Raw genomic sequence first — 22,165 nt, 5'->3', positions numbered from 1 at the left:
TTTATATATTTTTGTAAAATATGATAATAAATCGAACGAGAATTCGCAAGTATATGCGAAGTTATCGACGAGGAAACATTTCAAAAATTGGAATTTGGAACTATTATGTTCGAACGACAGGTATATTTTATTAATCGTTAATAATCGTGTGATTTTTGTGAGAAAACAATACAGTGCTAATGGTTTTCGGTGACTCTTTTAACGATTCAAAAATATTCTATTCATGAATTTTATTCATGTGTACGTGTTGATGAAGTTTTCGTGTATACGCTTAACATTTCATTTGTGCGTGTAACAATGACTAACGTAAGAAGTGTACAGTGAAATATTAAATTGGGATTAATGTAAGCATACTTCGGTGATGTTACGACGATGTGTATATTACAATGTACGGAACAAGTATCGATTTAAAGCCATCATCGGTGAAGTGCTACCTTAGAGAAATTTGTGAGAGCATGGTTTCAAATCTAACATTTCCGAACAGAGCTTTTAGAGACGATTCTGTGGATATAATAAATAATTACGAGGATTTCGTGCGCGATCCAAGTAATAATCGAATTTCGAATACATGTTTTATGCCATTTTGAAGGTGCAATATGTACACAACTGTTTCCGTGACCACAAAATCGAAGAATTCGACTTTCTCGATATCTTTTCGGCATGATTGGAATATTAATCATTTCCTGTCATGTAATACGATCGCACTGTCCGTGCGTTCTTGAAATCAAGAATGGCAACTCTAATAAATTGCACAATCTTTTCGAACAATATTTGACTTTTATAATATTGTTTAAAAAATTTGTTTAATTTACATTGTATTTCTATTATTATTAACAGAACGAAATCGTCGACAATTGGCCCCAATTTTATGTACATTTATTATTTCAAGTTCGTACCATCGAGCAACTCAATTAAGGTTAACGTTCCGGTTGAGACACTTTTATTGTTTAATCATGATCTCGGTTAGTCATCAATGATTACAGGAAGGATGAGTAAACAATACCTTTATTAGTCCCTATTTTGAACCCTTTCATCACACCGATCGTCGTAAATTTCAGACAATAAACATAATTGTTTGATAGATTAACGTTTGATAACGGCAACTTTGATTTAGATCGATAACCGCCGGTGTAAAGTTCGCTACCAGAAATAAATTGAGTTTCCACAGATAAATCTATTCGAAACAATACGTTCAATTACACGATTAAGATAATTTGTCTCGAATGTATCTAAGGTCATTCTTTTGCATCTTCGATGATATCGACGATGGTCAAGTATTCCCTTTCTGATAGATTACGCCGCGTAATTTTCCGTCTTTGCAAATCCACTAATCTTTTTACTGTGGAAGAAGGTCATTCACCGTTCGCGCTACAATAGCGCGTGAATTTCGCTTTGTTTGTAGAAAAGACGAATCGGTGACTAGACGATTTTCTACGTATACAACAAAGCGTCTGAATTGAAATTAATATGATAGTATGGACGGCCGGTGGGCGAGTGTAGGCAGTATTTGGCGAACTTAAAATATTCATTTCTTTTATTACTTTAACTTCTTTCCTGTTTATACAGGGTGTCCCAAAAATGTTGTAACACCTTGAAAGAGGTGGTTCGGGAGGTGATTTGAAACAACTTTTTCCTTAGCGAAAATGTTGTCCGAGGGTTCGTTAAGGAGATATTAATAGAAAACTCCGACCAATCAGAGCGCGAGTATACCGGTTGAGCGTAGGCTACGCGCTAGGCGGCCGCGCTCATTCGCTACCACGGCCGCTCCAACGATATACGCGCGCTCTGATTGGTCAGTGTTTTCCGTTAATATCTCCTCAATGAAGCCTCGGACAACATTTTCGCTAAGGAAAAAGTTGTTTCAGATCACCTCCCGAACCACCTCTTTCAAGGAGTTACAACATTTTTGGGACACCCTGTATATGATACTATAGTGAGTGTAGAAAGTATTCGTACACCGATCGATTTCCAAAAAAACTATGTAAAATTGTAATTTATTAACTTATTTTTTGATAAACAATGACATTCTACATATTCTCGGAAATCTTTAGAATAGATAGATTACAAAAAAAAAAATAGCTGTTTGTGTAAGTTGCAAAATTAACAAGAAAAAAACAATTAATCGATAGAAATATTGAAGCAATAAGTATTCGCACAACTGTTTAATTTTTAAAACTTGATTAAAAAAAAAAGAAATTTACATTAATTTATAAGTATATAATACGTATATAATACTGCTAATATATATAATTATTATTATAATATATAATTATAATATTATAATACTATAATACTTCTAATACGTATATATAATCGTATTATATACTTATATAATAAGTAAGGCGTAAAGCTAATTGTGACAAAAAACGTACGATAAAAGAATGGCCAGACTGCTATCATTGAATGTAGAATAAGATAAACTCTCAAAGATATTCATTTTTTCCTCAACAATTTCGTACTGATTCCGTCAGCAGATCCCGCGCGATAAATAAGGTCGAAAAACATACGGTACACGTCGAGGTTTGAATATCGTTCACTTCGTCTCGAAGCTTCTAAAAATCGAATTAAAAGTTCATTGAACATAGTAAGTAGTAGATTAATGTGTATACAGGGGGTTTCATTAAAAGCAAACACCTAGAACCACTTATAATAGTTTCCTTTCGAAGACATGAGAACACACGAAAGAGATGTTAGTTCCAAATGCAAATACCCTGATAAGCAAACATTTATTCTCAGAGTCACAATTTACACGATAGGTTTGATAGGTTTCTTGATATTATAGGAAAATTAAATATTTTTATTGATATAGTAATATACATAAGAAACAAATCCAATGTATATATTGACATTCAAATGCCCTTGCATGAAAAACTGCGTAATTTTATATTTAATATTCTTCATATATTATTCAAATGAAAATCCGGCTCAGGTTTAGTAAACTTGTTCATCACGATATTGTAATTAGCGTCTGGGTAGCCGAGCAATTTACTTTTCGTCTGATAAGAGAGTTCACTTTGTGATGGTAAATCGTTAACGAAATTATGTACGGATAATCGAGTAGAGAATTTTTTTTTTTTTGTATTTATTTATTTAGTAAGCTTAACGTCGCATCAACATCATGGGTTATTAGCGACTTACAGAAACAGTACAGTTATTACATTTTGTTAAAGAATTTAATAATCTTGCAGAATTCTACTAAGGTGTCCTGGAATTTGAAAGAATAGTTGGCTTCACTGATACTATTATGGATGTTTAACTTCCTCCTGATTTCGTTGTATTTGGGGCAGTCAAGGATGATATGGTTAATAGTGATTTAGGTGTTACATTCGTCACAATTTAATGATTCACTACTGTTGAGTAGGTGTGAGCGAGTAAACTTGCTGTGGCCGCTTCTGATTCGTGTTATTGCCATTTGCTGCCTTCGGTTGAATTTTGGATTCGTTTGTAGATCAAAAAAACTTTCAATAGCTTTATAAACTGTGCTAGCTCTATATGTTCTCCATTTTGCAGTCCAAGACTGCCTTAATAATGTTTCTAGGTGTTTAACGATGTCCGAGTAAGTATTAGAATATTGTTTACCGTGGATAAATCGAAATGTTGCGATACATAAAACAGGTGTTAGCGCATCCGCCTTGCGCATCACGCGCTTTAGGTAAGGGCCGTCTTATTGCATCGCTTTTCGTTTGTTTACAACGATGTCTGCAACCGATTTCTCCTTGCATAGTACGAAGGTTAACGGTATTGCACCGTAACGTGCCTAAAAGGTTGCTCATTATTCCAGAGGCCAGCAAAAATTGAGGAAGACGAGTCCAAAGTCCGAGCAAATCCCTCCTCGTTAAACGTCCTCCTTATCGATTGTACTTTACTTACTGTTATCAAACATTGCAATATTGCGGTCAATGGCAGAATGTGTTTAATTAACGAAACACGTGCCAACGAAACTGTTCATTTTTTCTTATCAGAGAGACGTCTCAACCCATTCGTTTGACCTGCATACAGGGTGTCCCAAAAATGTTGTAACACATTGAAAGAGGTGGTTCGGGAGGTGATTTGAAACAACTTTTTCCTTAGCGAAAATGTTGTCCGAGGCTTCGTTGAGGAGATATTAACGGAAAACACTGACCAATCAGAGCGCGAGTATGCCGATGGAGCGCCCGCGATAGCGTATGAGCGCGGCCGCCTAGTCGCTCCAACAGTATACGCGCGCTCTAATTGGTCAGTGTTTTCCGTTAATATCTCCTCAACGAAGCCTCGGACAACATTTTCGCTAAGGAAAAAGTTGTTTCAAATCACCTCCCGAACCACCCCCTTCAAGGTGTTACAACATTTGATAGAATATGAACTTGACGTAAGAGAATTTATTATAAAATATAAATATTAAAAATACAGCAAGTCCTCGAATGATGCAAATTCATAGATGTAAGATTGTGCGCACTAATGTCTCCGCATATGTATTGTACGTATAGGTATATTTGGGTATCAAAGAAAACTGTTCATTTCATTAATTTTTCTTTGGACACAGAAATTAGTATGGCTTTATTTAACGTCAATTACAATTTCAATTACAGTCTATTTATGTAACTGGGTAAAAGGAAGAGTTAATCTATGCATAGAAGCAAAGTGGTTACAGTATGTTTTCTCCATGTTATAAATTTTAGCTACATTCATTGTTTTTTGTGTTTTTTTTTCCATCAACACGTGCGTATATATTTACGGAATATTTGCTCGCGTTTCATTATTCGAACTATCCAAATTCTGTACATATTTTTGTAATTCGTCGCCTGTACGTTAATAATTATAATAAAGGAAACAAACTTTGAGCGATATTTAAGTACATTTTCTATTCGAATAATTTGTTCTTAAATTAGAAAATATGTATATTGAATTTCAACAGATTGTTATCGTAGAGGTTGCGAAATCCGTTGAACTTTACTTTTTCTGCCAGCGGCCATTTCTTCTTTTTCAGATCAAGTATAGTACGTCGTTTTAATTTGTTATTTTTAATCACGATTTACGAGATAACTACAGCTTCTTTAACGACATTCGTAGATCTTCCATCGTTCGACTATTTTTTGATAAACTTCTCGTGACCTTGCTGAAACTTCCGTGCAAAGTGAATCGTGTTTTCGTTTGAAAAAAATGGTAAAGAAAAATTGCATAACGATATTATTGCGTCATTTAGTCGCGAGTAAAATATACTTGTGTTGAAAGGAAGCAATTTGTCATTCGCCAAACGAATTGGTCTCACAATGTGTATCGAAAAAAAACGAACTGATGAATCAGGTTTTCCATGCAATATCTTTTTGTCATTGAGATAAATTCATTAGAGAAAGAACAAAGAAGTGGTAATTGATTCTTATATAACTAACGTTTTATTTATAATATGGATCACGGTAAAGTACATTTTATCAAAATGACGTCGATGCCCGAATTTTCTGATTTTCTGGTAAACTGCTGAAAATTCTGAAATATAAAGGAAAACAAAGTTTGTTCCAAAATAGCAGCTACCCTTAAAACAGATAGCCAATCTATTCACAATACCTATTCGGACATCGTTAAACACCTAGAAACATTATTAAGGCAGTCTTGGACTGCAAAATGGAGAACATATAGAGCTAGCACAGTTCATAAAGCTATAGGAAGTTTTTTTGATTTACAAACGAATCCAAAATTCAACCGAAAGCAGCAAATGGCAATAACACGAATCAGAAGTAGCCACAGCAAGTTTACTCGCTCACACCTACTCAACAGAAGTGAATCATTAAATTGTGACAAATGTAACACCTGTATCACTATTAACCATACCATCCTTGACTGCCCCAAATACAACAAAATCAGGAGGAAGTTAAACATCCATAATAGTATCAGTGAAGCCAACTATTCTTTCAAATTCCAGGACACCTTAGTAGAATTCTGCAAGATAATTAAATTCTTTAACAAAATGTAATAACTGTACTGTTTCTGTAAGTCGCTAATAACCCATGATGTTGATGCGACGTTAAGCTTATTGAAAAAAAAGAAGAAAAAAAAGAAAGTTAGTTCCTTAATGCGGTCTATTGCTAAAGTACCGTTTATTTCGTTTTAAAAGACGACGACCTGCGATTTCTTAGAAGCATTGTAACACTTTCCTGGATGATTACTAAGAACCGTTTTCATTTTAGTATGGCAGACAAAACATCGAGTATGTCAAGAAGAGGAACGGTACGTGGAATGAACCGGACGACGAGGAACACGAGCCACTAGTTGAAAAGCAAAACGTGCCAAATTGTATAGGAACCAAACGCAAAATGCAAAACGGCGTTCTGGGTAACACCGTGATAGCTAGGTCGAAAGACTTGATTCTGGTGCCAGAGCCAGAGACCCAAAATCACAAAAATGACCTGGAGGAATCCAAGGCAGAGACATCTGAAACGTCGGCATTCGTTGACAAGAATGAGGTAATTTGTATTTCATTTATTTTTATTTCATTGGGAAAATTTGCATATGGTTACTTATATAATATCCTGTAAACATTTCTGATTTAGGGTCTCGTTCCCACGGATTTCTTTGGGACATTTCAGAAGGAATTTGAATCTGCAATTTGTTTGGATTACATAAAAGCTGGTGTGGAAGCTATCATCGAAGATGAGGTGACCTCTCGTTTTGAAGCAGAAGAGCTCAAGGTAATATATATACCCATTTTGGGGAATTTAATTAGAAAATGTAACATTCATATTATATTGATTTTATTTTATTAAATTAGAACTGGAATCTATTAACACGGACAAACAGACAATATGAATTTATTTCCTGGAAGTTAACTGTGATATGGATGTTTGGATTTATTATGCGATATTGCTTCCTTCTTCCTTTGAGGATATTCATTTGCTTCATAGGGGTACGTTGAGCTATTTTTCAAATAATTTATAGAGAACCATTTACTATTAAACAGAAATTGAAGAGACATGGTAGGCTATATGTTACTTCATAATTACATTTGGATGCAAGGGTATATTGTAATTTGTATATCCTATATGAAACAAAGATTGTTAGAGGAATACTGTCTGTTTTTAATTTTAATGTATGCCAATGAACATTCTTTTAGATAATTTATTTAAATACTAATTATGTATTTTGAATTTGCAAATCAACTAATATCAAAGCTTCCTAGGTACAGTATCTTGTAATCACAACATTTTGTATTGCCCTACTACCAAACGGTTTTATTAAAAAATGGGCGTACAACAAGGCTAGCCTCGTCGCATTCAGACTAATAGCCCAATCTATATCGGCTATAATTACAGTCCATAATAACGAATATAAACCAAAAACTGGAGGCATGTGTGTGGCAAATCACACTTCCACAATTGATGTGTGCATCTTATCCACACAGACAACATTCTCTTTGGTAATATACCATTATGAGGATCAGTACATTATATTTCAAAATTCGTCCGTCATTAAACGCTGTGGCTGTTGGAAATCAACTTTTTGAAATGTCCACTTATTTACCGACTTAAAAATATATTGCATATACTGCATTCAACCGCGCATAAAAATAATCGAACATCTTCTAACGCACGAAAAACATAACAAAATTACACCACGTAACTTTCCATCTTTCGTTACACAAAATATCCACAAACACATACATGCATATTGGCTACCAGTGAAGTTGAAATGCATTAGTAAATGTTACAGGTAACAGTGCCCTGTAACTTTGCTTTGCAGGTAAAACTACTCAGCAACGATACAGAGGGAATCATCGTTTCTCAGGTGCAAAGCTTATGGTTTACAGGTGATGTGGCTGACAGTATGTACAGCAGTAGTGGGCTACATTCCAGAGGGTAGTTTCAAACGATGGCTGAATTTCAAAGTTTCCATAATGTGCTTCAGTGTCTTGTCGAGCGCTCTATCGTCAGTAATCACATACCATAACCCAGAGAATCGACCAGTAAGGGGTATATGTGTGGCTAATCACACTTCCCCCATTGACGTTCTGGTACTCATGTGCGACAATTGTTACTCTTTGGTACGTTGTCGCCATTTCGGTAGTGAGCAAAATATAGTATAGTATAGCGTTCATTAAAAGGGTATTTTCATTCGAAATTGTATCTTCAGTAAATGTTCAAATTTCAATATTTATTTTTTGTATACACGAATGAGAATATCTCTTTAACCCTTTACTGCAGGAGTCGGTAAACTGCGATTTTCTGTTTAAATTATTGAGGCATTGCGTGCAAATATAGTTCATCCCAGAAATGTGCAAAATTTAGAAAAAATGGTCTTGTATTGCAAACGAACTATACAATACTTTATAATTTTCGGAATTCTCGGTTTCATGAATATTTTTTGAGAGTTGAACACAAATACTGCAACTATCTTGCCGACCTCCTTTGTAGTTTAGTTTAGTGTACTGTATGTGTGTCTGTGTAAATATGTGTGTCTGAAACTAAGTGTCTAAAGGTGAAAAGCAAAAAAAAGTAATTAACAAAAAACTAAAAGTGATAGAACTTAACTGTAATTCGGAGTTGTTAATAATGAACATGTGTAAAAAATTAAATACAAATTGTGTGTAATATCGTAACAATATATACACATAGGTATAAGGTTACATGGAATGATAAATAAGAACATGTATGTGTTATGTGTACGTGCGGATTTTCATATTCTCTTTTTTATGTAGAATCTTTATCTTCTTGCTCGGAAGATTATTGATCCCTGCATTATTGCATAATATATCGAGTTCGGAAAGAAATGTTTTACGAGATTTGCGTGTGGTGCTTTCTTACATTGGTTACAGGGACATTTAATAATCCTGCATGTTCATCCACTCATGGTTTATTTTTTATATTAATTAATTCATGATCGCACAAATAACCAGAAATAATTTCCATTCGGTAAATAAAATAAAATTCATGCAGTGAACGGTTAACTTACTAATGCTTTCAATGTATCGCTTTTTTATGTGCTTCATTATGTAAATATAACTTTGATGTATAAAATATTAGATACAGTTTACATATCATTCATTAGTACATGTTAATTCAGATAGGTCAAAGGCATGGAGGATTCTTGGGAATTCTTCAAAGAGCTTTAGCTCGTGCTTCTCCTCATATATGGTTCGAACGATCCGAAGTTAAAGATAGAGAAGCAGTAGCAAAGAGGTAAATTAAAATTTTGATTCTTCTTCGTACAAATATTTCGATTAAACTTCTATTTTCATTCTCTGTGCATTTTGTAGGTTGAAGAAGCATGTGTCCGATCCTACAAATCCACCGATTCTTATTTTCCCAGAAGGAACATGTATAAATAATACATCAGTTATGCAGTTTAAGAAGGGCAGTTTTGAAGTTGGTGGCGTTATTTATCCAGTTGCAATAAAGGTAATTTCATACGATGTTTATATAGTATTTTAGATAATAAATTAATTTTATTGGCCTTAACAGTATGACCCAAGGTTTGGTGATGCTTTCTGGAATAGTAGTCGATATTCAATGATACAATACTTATATATGACTATGTCAAGTTGGGCTATAGTTTGCGACGTCTGGTATCTTCCTCCAATGTACAGAAATGAAGGAGAGAGCGCTATCGATTTCGCAAATAGGGTAAAATCTGTGATAGCAAGACAAGGGGGTTTGGTTGACTTACAGTGGTATGTTAAACGTAAAAAAATCACTCGCAATTGATGAACTCTGATACACTGATATTATTCTTTAGGGATGGTCAACTTAAAAGAATGAAACCAAAAAAAGAATGGAGGGAAAAGCAACAAGAGGAAATTAGTAAACGACTCAAAGTCCAATGAATCGAGACATTTCTAGTCGCACCTTCACGATCGATATAATGTGTGATATTTTGCTTAATCAAGGACATTTCATCTGATGTGCTGTTTTGTATTTTTTCGTCGGTATCAGTCCGATAGGAGAAAAATAGTCTGTATGCATGATTCAATCTGTTTACTTTCGCAAATATGGTACGTTGAATTTTATTAAATTATCTTTTTATCTTATTAAATTATATTTTAACATTATTTTCGTAAATAAATTATATTTTTTGATTATTATATCAAAATATAATCTTTATAGCCAAGTAACGACATAGTCGTTCCTAAAACCAATTTATTGTAATTTAAAACGTTGATTAATATTGTCATTAAATTGAATAACTAAACTGTTTTACAAGTACCATATTTGTCCATTTTTAATAATGAAATTCAGTAATAAGGGATTATAAATTTATTATTTATACATAATGAAATCTGGAATGGTATGTCATGATGTGAAATATTTTCCGTGTATGAGTGTATGTAACATCAACGTCATCCCACTCGTGATCCTACATATTTAGGTCACCCCATTATCTCATTATTTTGATAGATGGACAAAATCCATTTGATATTATGTAGGAGAAATTGCATTTCTTTCTTTTTGTAAAAATGATATAGAAAAATATTACTGTCTCTACTGTAGTCTAAAAAATAAACTATTTATTCATATTTGTCAATGAAGGAAGTTAGAATATGTCAGGGTTAATATTGTTGTACCCATCCCTTGGAGATTATTTAAAGTGTCACTATGCATTGCAATCTAATTAAAATCGTATTTTACATATTTTCTATTTTTATAATTCACATCATCGAAATTCAAAAAAAAAAAAAAAATAGTGGATGTGCACGCGTGAGTTTAAATGTAGAACTCTTTAACTTGAACATTTTTTACCAAAACAAGATCATAGACATCACTCACTACACATGCAGTACTGTTAATATTTTATTCATTTTTTAGACGACAATTTGATTAATTGTTTTAATTAAATCTAGGCATTATTTAATAGAAAAATGAAGATTTAATAAACGGATAGCAGTTACGTATTCGCTTTATTTTTTAACGAATAAACATGTATTAACGAAAATGAAAACTGAAATGATTACACCGAATAATATAACATTTTATATTATATTTGTATGTTGTTACCGAAATGGAAATATGTTGCACGAATAGAATATTTAAAAAGTCAAATGGTCAAACAAGCGAATAGAATAATTTCGTTTGAAAATTAGTTTATATACAATCGTTTATTTAAGAATTATGGTGCTACATGCGATGTCACTATTCAATTTTTTATATGAGAAACGCTAAAATATATTTTTGTATAGCAGTGAATATGTAGAATGTTATACATGAAATCGTAGTTAAAAAAATACCATGTATGTACCTGTCATATTAGTACGACAGTAGCATTGAATACTATTAAAAATGATATGTGCTAATCGTTCAATTGTAATTCTACTTCTCTTAGGTATTAAAAGTATTGCATATAAGATGGTATGCTAGTCACTGATATACTTACATTGCAGAAGAATAGAGCACAAATTACCAATTAAATATATTTGTTATAAAATCTTCGTGTCCGATTATACTTTGTATTTATTACGTTAGCTTGTATATTAATTTCGTATATATAGGATATGTGTGCATAAAATTTATAATGACCAATAGATGATGGTATGCATGACTTTATAAAAGTTCTATACATTTACTTTCAAACACTCTTATGTTCATTAAGTGACTTAAAAGTAATGATTTGGTATATGTACATAAAAGTTTCCACTTTAATATTAGATATATTTATTTATTAGGTTCTTTTGTAATATAACATGCAAAATAATAAAAGAAATGAATGTTACTTACAAAAGGTTCTATTGATTCAGAATTCCAAGATATCTAATCGCAAATACGTACTATTTATTTATATATAACAAAATATTAAGATTAGTAACAATTTGTATTTAGCCAGTGCTTTGTTGAGTTTTATCTTCTTCTTTCAACTTTTCAACTTCTTGTTGTTCTTTAAATAATCTAATTAATTCTTCTGTTGCTGTAGGATATTCCTTCATATATTCACCAAGTTTTTGCTGAAAAAATTAATGCGATATTTAACACACATCAGAAAGAGTATGATCTAAAATATTCAATTATCACAAATAAAAATGAATTATTTACATCTGGGAATTTTGCAAGGTTCAAAGATGGATCCTTGAATGTAAAAGGTGTCCAAGGTCCTTGAATAGAAGGAAAGTCTGTACGCCATAATTTAATCAATCGAAGCGATGTACCATCATGATACTGTGTTCTCAATAATTCCATATATTGTACAATATCCTCACGAGTATAATTAGCAACACACATCCAGTGTGACTCACCATTCACTAAAATATATGTAAAACATTTTTAAATTGAATATATTTCATAGAATAATATTCAACTTACAGTATTCTGCCTTTATAACTGGATTTCTGTGTCTTCTTGGTTTAATATATACCACAACACCAGGATTATCCTTTGCATAATCAATTAAATTGTTTTCTACAAACTTCCTGTACACCAAAAAAATGTTGCAAGTGACAAGATGTACACTGTGTACTTTCTTTCTTATGATCTAAGAATGGTAATCCTACATGTGACATTGTAGATTATGATTTACGAAAGAAAATACAGATATATTAACTTGACAAACGATGAACAAGAATGATATTATTTTGTATTACTCCTGGATGAACAATCAATGAGCGCCTACGTACAAAAGTGAAGAGGTTAGAAACTTGAAAACATCTTACCTAATTCCAAGACTGCCACCGTGATTTTTGCAGAACTTTAAAGTTACTCTTTGAAGCTGACAGACGTAGCGACCAATGCCCAGGCCAAAGGGTGCATGTGGGTATCCATACTTCAAGAATATGTGACTATTTGACATTTTTTCGGATGAGAATACAAAGAAATCTTCCCTAAATCATCCACACTATCGCACGCCACGCTACTTGATGTTTACAGACAGCCGCATGGACGGTATGGGGGAACGCATGCTTATTAGAACTACCCGAATTTTCCTCTTCCGGTAAGATTATATCAATGGTATGCTCGTAAAATAAATTGTCTAAATGAAAATATACAGCTCCTAAACTACAGATATACTTTGTAACTATTTATACGACTCCTGATCTTTCGAAGAAATATTTCTTTTACATTTATTACAATTTTTTTACATCGTATAACTCATTTTTATAATTTTGTTCTCTATCGTCGAAAGTCCGTCAACTTTGAAAAAATTTTCTTTTGGATGAAATTTAACTGTTATCGAACCAACGTGGTTCGATTACGTTACACTTGACACGAGGTAAAGGAACGGGCATTATAGACGGCAATGATGTGGGTAAGAATTCTCCTGGCCAAAGGTGAACAGCATCCATGAGCAGGAATCCAATAAGGATACCTCGCATAAGAGGAGCTAGGACCCTTAGCAGTCTACTTCTGGGTGGTTTTTGTGGCCAAATAAAAATCAATTGAGATCCGTCTGTTATAAATAGAGGGAAAGCTTATCAGATGTCAAAGTAAAAGATACGCAATACTTATGATACAATAGACAGAAAGTACAAGACAAACTTGTATTGCGACGTATTATCGACGATTTAACGTGATGGGGACTGACTCCGGGGGGAGCACTAAATATTCCATTTCCGCTGCAAGTCTTTCTTTTTTTATAGCTAAATCTGCGACCCCCGCTTTGCCCGTATAACACACGATCCTCGAAATTACGCTCATAGCTCGACCTTGCCAAGCTTGTGATCGTGCTTCCTGTACTGTCTTGTAGGGACACGCTGGTTCCAGTTATCAGCGAACATTTATCGTCGTCCGTGTCACGACTTGTTAAGTCCTCCGTCCTTCTAACGAATATCAACCTTATTTATATGCAAATAAACAGTAAAATTATATCTTCAGCGTCGTTTTACTTACTCTCGACTAAGTCGAGCGGCAACATCTTCTTCTATTAGCTCCAGATTTCAAGTAATCCGTTTATTTTTTTTCACGTTTATCTAACGAAACTAATGCATTTTAAATGATCCGTGGAGAGCAACGTTAACGCATACTGATTTCCTTTTCGTTCTTCTCAGATAACGACGAAAGAACGTATGTGTCACGCACTTCCTGCTTTCTTTTTTGTTTCTTTGTTGTTTTTCTTATGAATAGCAAAATTATGACAATTTCAATCGATACCCGTACGAACACATGAAATTGTAGCGTCGATTGGAAAATCGAAATGGAACCGAATCCAGAAAATGGCATTTAAGCGACATTTTGTTATAAATGAAAACTATCAATAGCATTTTTCAAACAAGACTATAACTAAAATACCTAATTCTTTTTTAACATGCTCTAAATTCTAAAGTGATTTATCTCGTCTGAAGAAGTAGCATCCTCAAAGCAAGATGTCTCGTTGCAAATGTGAGCGACGCTATCCAAATAAATGTTACACGCCTAAAATATATTAAGTCTGATTATTTTCTTTGTTTTGCTTTTCAGGTTCCAAGACGGAAATAAAAGGGGCAACCGAGCCCTGTTCGCCGTACTTCGAAAACATCACCACGAAGATGGAGGAACGTCGCTGCGACCTAATAGGTAGGCAGAAATATTTGAGGGACAAAATCACGACGATGGAACGCTCGATTCCTGCGCTGATAGCGTACAACATGTGGATGGCCAAGGATAAATGCGAGGACGCACCGTATTGCAAAGTTCGCGACATTATGAAGAAATTCTCACCCCATCCAGACCCGACCGACAGACTTCTCGAGAACTTGAAAAAGACGGTGAAGGAGCTTCACGGGGAGACGACCGAGTTGCATGTACGGAACGATTGAAATTCAGCGATTAATTCGGGTAAATCTTGTCAGTGAGCTGAAACTTAGACACCCAAGCCCAAAACTTTACTCAAGTCGTCGTTTAATTTTATCTGCAGAGGGCGTTCAATGAAAGTATTATCTTTAATTGCAGGAGAAGATTATTCAAGCGGACGTTAAGCTGGAGGAAACTGATATGGAGCTCGAATCCTTGGAACTTGCGAACAAGGAGATGAGCGATACCCTGAATAATTTGGAGAAGGAGGTGGAAAGTTACACTACTCCAAGTCTTCACTCCATCCATTCCGAGGATTTGATATGTTTGTCGAAGATTCGTCAACTGGCTAAAGAGGAATTATGCCTGAAAAATTGTATCAAGGAATTGGAGCTGAAAGAGACATTGTTCAAGGAACACATGGACCGTTTGTTGACGTCTAGAGAGTACCAGAGCGTTTGCGGTAGACGTAAGATGATCGGTTGTCTTCAAGATATGTCCTGCGGCGAGAAGAAAATATGTTGTGTACCAGACAAATGTTTGTGGCAAAGGCCAAACGGTCAGCGTTCGAAGAAGAAACTCGAGCAGGAAGGAATCAACGTTATTAGCGAGAGTGAACGGGTAGGATCACGTTCATCCTTACTTTATCCAAAGTTTCACACAACAAAGACATTAATTCGTTTATGTTTTTACATAGACACAGACCCAAAGCGACGCAATAGTCTCTACTTCCGAGCACAGCATTCAAAATAAACAAGAACAAGCTGAAGAAAAGGTGGAGAAAAAATCTTCATGGATGCCAAACTGGTGGTCAGCCAGCCAGAAAACAGATTCTATTCCGTCTCCTAAAAATGAAGAAACGGCCACGTCATCAAGTGCCAAGAACAAGGTAAAAAATGTTCATCGCTGCAAATATTGCAACTATTATATGCGTTTAATACCATTGTAGGAACCTGAGAAGTCAACAGTAGTTGAATCGACTGAAGCGACAGTTCAAGCCTTTAGTATGAAAGAAAAACAGAATGACAAGAAAGGGAACAACGATAAACTATCTAAATCGAGGAGAACTGGATATACAACCCCATCTTGCAAACCTTGTGGGCACTCTGTCTGTCCACCACCATCCTCAGCGAAGTCTAAGGACCGTCGAAGGGTCAAGACAAAACTTTGTGCTGGCAAATTTGTTTTACCTTGTGATATCCCCTGCAATAAACTGTTCAAGGGTTGTCCTCAATCTACGGTTCTCTCGAGAAAACCATTCTGCGAGATACCACGATGCAGGAACATAGATCATGGTACACGAAGGATCTTCTACTGTTAAAGATAGATATTAATTACATAAATTAATTATGATTGATTCAATCACGCAGGTATTCGAAAAGCGTGCAAACCATTCGTGTTGCCTTGCGATCTTGGGAGTCCGTGTGAAATTTGTCCTTCGATGTCCTGCAAGGATTATTCACGGCCAGTCGGAAACTGCAGGTGCAACTGCCAGGGTAAATGCGCGCGTGGACTGTCAGATACAGAGTGCAACTGCAGCGATGCACCGTTGGACCCGTCGGAGGAGTACCAACCGATTGCTTCAAAATTACATAAGGATGCGAAAGATAACAATAGCGATGATGAATTCTGTGAATGTTGTTCCTGCGGCTGCGAAGACAGCGACACGTCATGCTCGCGTCAATGCAACTGATCGATAGAAATTACCAATGGAAAAATTTGTAAAATTAAACAATATATATTTCTTTATTCCTTTTGTACATTAGTATCGTAGGAGCCGCTGCTTGAGTATGGATTACGCCGATATCACAGTATTAGAACTCTATATGAAGCGGATAGTATTTGTGATGTTGAAGTCTGAAACAAAATTTAATAGAAAATTATTGAAATAGATGTTGTTTTACATTGTTTTTTAAAATAATTTACTTTGATGACATACCCAACTCTAGATATATATCTTCTGTTGCAATTTAAATCGTTTAATGCATTCATATCTTCGGCATTTATCTCGAAATCGAAGATGTCTAAGTTTTCCTGTATCCTTGATTTTGTTACCGACTTAGGGATCACCAAATGTCCCCACTGTACCTGTTACAAAATTTGTATTAAATTACGAGTTTTAACAACTCGATTAAATATAACGTATATCTTTAAAACTCGTACTTGATGTCGCAGTACAATCTGAGCAGGACTCTTCTTATACTTAGCAGCAATTTCTTTAATTTTTGGGTCTTCTAATATTCGTGGTTCATTTTGATCAGCATTAGGTCTATCAGGAGCTCCAAAAGAACTGTAAGCGGTGATCGTGACCCCTTTGGTTTTACAAAAATCAGATAATTTCTTTTGATTTAAATATGGATGACATTCAACTTGATTTGTCACTGGCTTTATTTTACAGTTGGATAACACGCGCTCTATTTGCTGAGAATTGAAGTTGCTCACACCTATGTTCTTCACAAGACCTTTTTCTACAAGACTTTCCATGGCATGCCAGGTATCTAAATAATCTGTATCCTCAATTAATATATTACCATCAGAATCTGTTGGAAATATTTTGTCACTATCTGCAAACATAATACATCATGTTTTAAATTATTGGAGTGATAGTTAACAGTTTTGATTGTAATAAAAAAAGAACCTTTGAATGCCATTGGTGAATGCATTAAATAAAGGTCAAGATATTGTAGACCAAGATCGCTCAAGGTCTTTCTCAAAGCAGGTTCAACTCTCTCTGGTCGATGATATGTATTCCACAGTTTACTAGTCACAAATATATTCTCACGTTTTATAACACCTTCCTTTATTTTTGTAGTTATTGCTGCACCAACTTCTGTTTCATTTTGATAGACATAGGCACAATCAATGTGACGATATCCAACATCAATAGCATCTTTTACTGCTTGTGTCACTTCATTAGGTTTGGACTAAACAGGAAAATAAACAAGCAATTGTTAATGTAATGGAAATTAGAATAAAAACTACATATTTTAACATACCTTCCACGTCCCTAGTCCCAAAATGGGATAAGTATTGCCATTATTGAACTTCACAGTTTGTTGGGCCATCATAAATTATCGTAAATATAACATCTATCCTTAAGCACGGCTACTACTCATATGTCACCACTGTAATATCCACCCATTACCTTTTATAGTTAAGCGTTATCTGTTTAATTTGCTAGTCATCATTCTTGATTAGATTATGATGATAGTCTATAGCGCTATCATATACATAAGTAGAGTATGTAGCTTCTTGATTATTACAATTTTTTATAGACGCTGTCATCTTAACTATCAAAGAGATTAGTTCCTACTTCAGCTTCTGTTTGTAAAAAAGAATTTGATGCAATGGTTTACAGTAATACTAACGATAGTAATCATTATATATAATTAATATGCTACAAAAAAGGTACTAATTGGTACTAATTCAAATAAAAATAAGTTAGGTTAAGATCAGTTGGTCTGTGTCTGTGGTCAAAATTTGCGGTATTATTCAAATTAGCCAATCAGAGTTGAGAACAAATCTAACGCATTTAACTAGAGGCCCTCTAGTGATAAGGCGTTGCTAAGATTTTCTCGAGTATGGTAATCATCTTTGATCGTGATCCATCACGGCTAGAAGTTGAAGTTGGTTGAAGTTTGAAGTGTTCTCTTTGATTCTCTTGCATTCTCTTGCTGTCGCACGGACCAAGTCGTTAGTATTGTTTCGTATTGTTTTCACAGTGAATTGTTCTTGGATTATCTTAGATTATCAGTCGTATTGTTGATGTTTTCGTGCGTGACTTCTTCGTTGCATTCTCAACGAAATTTTGTTCGTGTGAATACAATCGGATAGTCAGGATTTCTACGTTTTTGTAAGAAAAGTCATCAAGATGCCGGTGTTTCATACGAAAACTATAGAAAGCATTCTCGAGCCTGTGGCACAGCAGGTAATTACATTTATTTCTCAATTTCATACTTATTTAATTAACATTGGCAAAAAGATACTCGATGTTCTAGCCTTCTAGCCCTTTAAAAAAGTAACATCAACTCATTGTTTTGTTTGATTTCAAAAAGGAGGTTAAACAATAAATTTGGTGTCCAATAAAAAGTATTTTATTATAATTGAAGAAATAACATTTTCAAAGGAATTGTTTATCTTCGAAAATGTATATATGAAACGTACTGGGTACTGTAAATAATTCTCATGCCTTCTCTGTTCTATGTCTATATATAGCTTGATTGTATACACTTGAAATCTGTCAAACTATAGCTCTTTGTTAACTGAAAATAATTGAATGAATATTTTTAGATATTATATAACAAGAATAATTCGATTTCATTGACATTGTTAACTATTATAATGATGTATTTATCATGAGTCAAAAACTGCCAAGTGACTTATGTTTCTTTATATAGAACTATGACATCATTGTACAAATATAGGATAGGGATACTAAATTCATCTTTAGGTCTGAGAGCTTGGACTTACGAAATTCAATCCTTCAGCTTTGAATTGTAAAATGAAACTTTGTTAACCAATTGAGATCCATTAGTACTTCCAAAAAAGGATAGGTTGGAGCTGCCTATCGCATCATCCCACACATCACCCATACAAAAATGTATCAATGTACTTTAGATTGAAACTCCTTCTGAATATGTTAATGTAAAATAAATACAGACACATTTATTACTTTATTTTATTGATAATAATACCTTTATGGAAGATTGATGATGATTTTTGATGATGAATATTTTCATATTATAATAATAAGTTTTAATTTGAGAATATTAAAATTTATGAAAAAATATGTTTAATAAAATACGTATTACAGAAAAATATACAAATAAAACTTAATTTTAATCATTAAAGTTTAATGTTTTATTAATATGTAGATATGAATAGTAACATTATATGGAATATTAAGACAAATAAATTGTTTAAATTTGTAATAATACATTTTTACAATACAAACAATGTAAAATATGTACATATTTATTTTGGAATTTTTACTGTATAAAGTTATATATCCTTATACATGTGTGTATATATATAATTGTATAACATAGGTCTCGAGGCTTGTTATTCTACATGAAGAAGCAGAAGATGGAAATGCAATGCCTGATTTGGGTAGGCCTGTGCAAGCAGTTAGTATGGCGGTAGCAAATCTTGTAAAGGTAATGTATACAAAGAGTTTTTACTTCGAGTTCATTTACATTTACTTAATTTTATCATTCACACACAGGTTGGAAAAGAAACAATAAATTCATCTGATGATGCTTTGCTTAAACAAGATATGCCTGCTGCATTACAACGTGTTGAAGGAGCATCACGTTTGTTGGAAGAAGCCTCAGCTATGTTAAAACAAGATCCATATTCTGGACCAGCTAGGTACTAAAAATATTACAGACAATATCGATATTAATACCCAAGTATTCCTCTTAAACTTTCTTTTGCAATTTTAGGAAAAAACTTATAGAAGGGTCACGTGGTATTCTTCAAGGAACTAGTTCTTTATTGCTCTGTTTTGATGAAAGCGAAGTGCGCAAAATTATCAGGGAATGTAAGAGGGTGCTAGATTATTTGGCGGTTACCGAAGTTATCGAAACAATGGAGGACTTAGTTCATTTTCTTAAGAATTTAAGTCCTTGTCTTAGTAAAGTATCGAAAGAAGTAAGTGCCCGCGAAAAAGAGTTGACTCATCAGGTGCACAGAGAAATTCTTGTACGCTGTTTGGATCAGGTAAACATAGAATAAAATTATACTTAATATTTATTGTTAATGACAGGTACAATATACATTGAAATCTACTTGTATAACAGGTGAAAACTCTTGCTCCAATTCTTATTTGCTCTATGAAAATCTTTATTCACATTATATCTCAAGGAGGTAAGGGAGCAGAAGAAGCAGCTGAAAATAGAAACTATCTGTCTGGTAGAATGTCAGATGAATTAAATGAAATTATTAGAGTATTACAATTGACGACATACGATGAAGAAGAGTGGGATGCTGACCAGTTAACGGTAAATATTTTTTTTTTTAAATCTCTAATAATAAACAAAATATCTCATTTCTGAATCATTTGTTAGGTCTTGAAAAAGGCTCAGAGTGCTATAGAATCTAGAATACGAGCTGCTTATGACTGGTTAGATGACGGACTCGCTTTACGCGGCGGAGTAGGAGAAAAAAGTCTTCGTCAAATAGTCGAACAAGCACAACGCTTGGCGGATAGATATCTTCCTCCTTCGCAAGCGGACCCATTGAATAAATTAACTTCACAAATTGTTACTATGACTAATGCTCTCTGTGAACTGCGCCAGAATGAAAGAGGTTTGATGGTTTATTACAAAAGTAATGTATGTACACTGTGTGTGTGTACATTTGTTAACCCTTCGATACCTTCACGTTTAAAGGAACTACGCCGCAAGCAGAAGCGTTAGCGCGTGGTATTAAGGAGAAGATGAACGAGCTTCGCAGTTCTATTGCCTCTGCTATAGTGGCTGCTGACAAATCTGGAACCACACAAACTGCCCATACGGTTGCAGGTCGCTTAGAACAAGCTAATAAATGGCTCCTCAATCCTCAACATGATGACAAAGGACTTGGCCAGAGGGCTATAGCTTTAATTATTCATGAAGGAAAGAAGGTGTGACACTATACATAATATTTTTAATTCTCTCGTATCGAATATCTAGGTACAGTATAGTTATTTGTACAGAGGTTTATTATTCAACTTTGATAATTTAAATGCCGCAAACGGAAAGAATCAACAACACGTAGCAAGCGTAAGTTACGTGTAACATATCGAGTATTTGTTATAAAATGCACTGCAATCAAACTTATGCTATTGGTATCATGATTTTTATGTGCGACGCACTTCTAATCTCTCTCATGTTTATTAATTGGTTTTGTACTCTGAAAATAGGTTGCTGATGGTTTGCCAGGCATACACAAAGCAGAGATTCTGCAGCTCTGCGACGAAGTCGACAATCTTTCCCATCAGCTTGGAGATTTATGTGCTCATGGCCAAGGGAATACACCTCGAGCTCAAGAAATCGCCCGTCAATTATCCCATAAACTGTACGAGCTAAAGAATAGAATACAACAAGCCGTTGTATCCAGAGTTGTTGAAGATTTCATTGACATAACGACGCCTTTGAAGCAATTTACGGATGCTGTACTAACTCCAGAAGGCACCCCAGGACGCGATCAGAACTTCAATGATAAAACACATGCCCTTCAAACGTTCTCTAATAGAGCAGCGAAGACGGCCAGAATGGTGGCTGCTGGGGGTATGTAAACATATTAATATATTTAATTATGTATGTATTTATTTAATGCATCCCCAAGGGGTTTGCATGGCCCCACTTCCGCTTACAAATTCTTCACATCTTATTCTTACTCTAACCTTAAATTACCCTTATCGTACCTTATCTTATCCTTATCTTACAATTAATCTCTATAAACCAAAAAACCCGCGAGCGAGAGAGAGAGAGAGAGAGAGAGAGAGAGAGAGAGAGAGAGAGAGAGAG

At 34.4% G+C, this 22,165-nt stretch overlaps 5 protein-coding genes across 17 annotated transcripts in view; 3 read left to right on the top strand and 2 right to left on the bottom strand.

Annotated features, from left to right (window-relative positions):
- Nucleotides 1–10,785, top strand: part of LOC128875905 (glycerol-3-phosphate acyltransferase 4) — an 11,687-nt gene extending 902 nt beyond the window's left edge. The window contains exons 2-11 of one of the 4 annotated variants that reach the window (XM_054121916.1): nt 6,162–6,437; nt 6,525–6,662; nt 6,743–6,877; nt 7,151–7,387; nt 7,681–7,710; nt 7,778–8,011; nt 9,031–9,146; nt 9,224–9,365; nt 9,429–9,637; nt 9,703–10,785. In XM_054121916.1, coding sequence (XP_053977891.1) covers nt 6,162–6,437; nt 6,525–6,662; nt 6,743–6,877; nt 7,151–7,387; nt 7,681–7,710; nt 7,778–8,011; nt 9,031–9,146; nt 9,224–9,365; nt 9,429–9,637; nt 9,703–9,790 — 1,605 coding nt within the window. In that variant the 3' untranslated portion in view covers nt 9,791–10,785. The remainder of the gene's footprint in view (nt 1–6,161; nt 6,438–6,524; nt 6,663–6,742; nt 6,878–7,150; nt 7,388–7,680; nt 7,711–7,777; nt 8,012–9,030; nt 9,147–9,223; nt 9,366–9,428; nt 9,638–9,702) is intronic. The other 3 variants (XM_054121917.1, XM_054121919.1, XM_054121918.1) reach the window with 3 other exon arrangements.
- An 810-nt stretch (nt 10,786–11,595) lies between these two features.
- LOC128875909 (39S ribosomal protein L43, mitochondrial) lies at nt 11,596–14,372 on the bottom strand. 2 transcript variants are annotated; one of them, XM_054121925.1, is made up of 6 exons: nt 13,776–14,372; nt 13,425–13,705; nt 12,602–13,335; nt 12,255–12,361; nt 11,988–12,193; nt 11,596–11,899 (listed from the first exon to the last, which is right to left on the bottom strand). In XM_054121925.1, the coding sequence occupies exons 3-6, from the start codon at nt 12,736–12,738 to the stop codon at nt 11,774–11,776; spliced, it is 576 nt and encodes a 191-aa protein (XP_053977900.1). In that variant the 5' UTR covers nt 12,739–13,335; nt 13,425–13,705; nt 13,776–14,372; the 3' UTR covers nt 11,596–11,773. The 2 variants fall into 2 exon arrangements, with proteins under 2 accessions (XP_053977900.1, XP_053977901.1); XM_054121926.1 differs by having other exon boundaries at nt 13,425–13,702.
- Nucleotides 14,373–14,523: 151 nt separating this feature from the next.
- Nucleotides 14,524–16,495, top strand: LOC128875906 (uncharacterized). Its single transcript, XM_054121921.1, has 5 exons — nt 14,524–14,699; nt 14,814–15,275; nt 15,352–15,543; nt 15,604–15,949; nt 16,025–16,495. The coding sequence occupies exons 1-5, from the start codon at nt 14,664–14,666 to the stop codon at nt 16,345–16,347; spliced, it is 1,359 nt and encodes a 452-aa protein (XP_053977896.1). The 5' UTR covers nt 14,524–14,663; the 3' UTR covers nt 16,348–16,495.
- LOC128875907 (aldo-keto reductase family 1 member B1-like) lies at nt 16,371–17,933 on the bottom strand. Of its 2 annotated transcripts, none has more exons than XM_054121922.1 (5): nt 17,651–17,933; nt 17,293–17,578; nt 16,818–17,218; nt 16,595–16,742; nt 16,371–16,518 (listed from the first exon to the last, which is right to left on the bottom strand). In XM_054121922.1, the coding sequence occupies exons 1-5, from the start codon at nt 17,720–17,722 to the stop codon at nt 16,469–16,471; spliced, it is 957 nt and encodes a 318-aa protein (XP_053977897.1). In that variant the 5' UTR covers nt 17,723–17,933; the 3' UTR covers nt 16,371–16,468. The 2 variants fall into 2 exon arrangements, with proteins under 2 accessions (XP_053977897.1, XP_053977898.1); XM_054121923.1 differs by having other exon boundaries at nt 16,371–16,511; nt 16,594–16,742; nt 17,651–17,879.
- A 329-nt stretch (nt 17,934–18,262) lies between these two features.
- LOC128875904 (vinculin) overlaps nt 18,263–22,165 on the top strand; it is a 9,788-nt gene continuing 5,885 nt past the window's right edge. For 6 of the 8 annotated variants that reach the window (XM_054121914.1, XM_054121913.1, XM_054121912.1 and 3 more), the window contains exons 1-9: nt 18,263–18,582; nt 19,703–19,810; nt 19,879–20,024; nt 20,099–20,375; nt 20,456–20,656; nt 20,723–20,963; nt 21,047–21,279; nt 21,398–21,418; nt 21,559–21,925. In XM_054121914.1, the coding sequence (XP_053977889.1) occupies nt 18,526–18,582; nt 19,703–19,810; nt 19,879–20,024; nt 20,099–20,375; nt 20,456–20,656; nt 20,723–20,963; nt 21,047–21,279; nt 21,398–21,418; nt 21,559–21,925 (1,651 nt within the window). In that variant the 5' untranslated portion in view covers nt 18,263–18,525. The remainder of the gene's footprint in view (nt 18,583–19,702; nt 19,811–19,878; nt 20,025–20,098; nt 20,376–20,455; nt 20,657–20,722; nt 20,964–21,046; nt 21,280–21,397; nt 21,419–21,558; nt 21,926–22,165) is intronic. The other 2 variants (XM_054121915.1, XM_054121908.1) reach the window with 1 other exon arrangement.

This window comes from Hylaeus volcanicus, chromosome 4 (assembly GCF_026283585.1).
Source record: "Hylaeus volcanicus isolate JK05 chromosome 4, UHH_iyHylVolc1.0_haploid, whole genome shotgun sequence".
NCBI lineage: Eukaryota > Metazoa > Arthropoda > Insecta > Hymenoptera > Colletidae > Hylaeus > Hylaeus volcanicus.
Note: the sequence above shows the minus strand (reverse complement) of the source record. Positions and strands in the feature narration are given on the sequence as shown.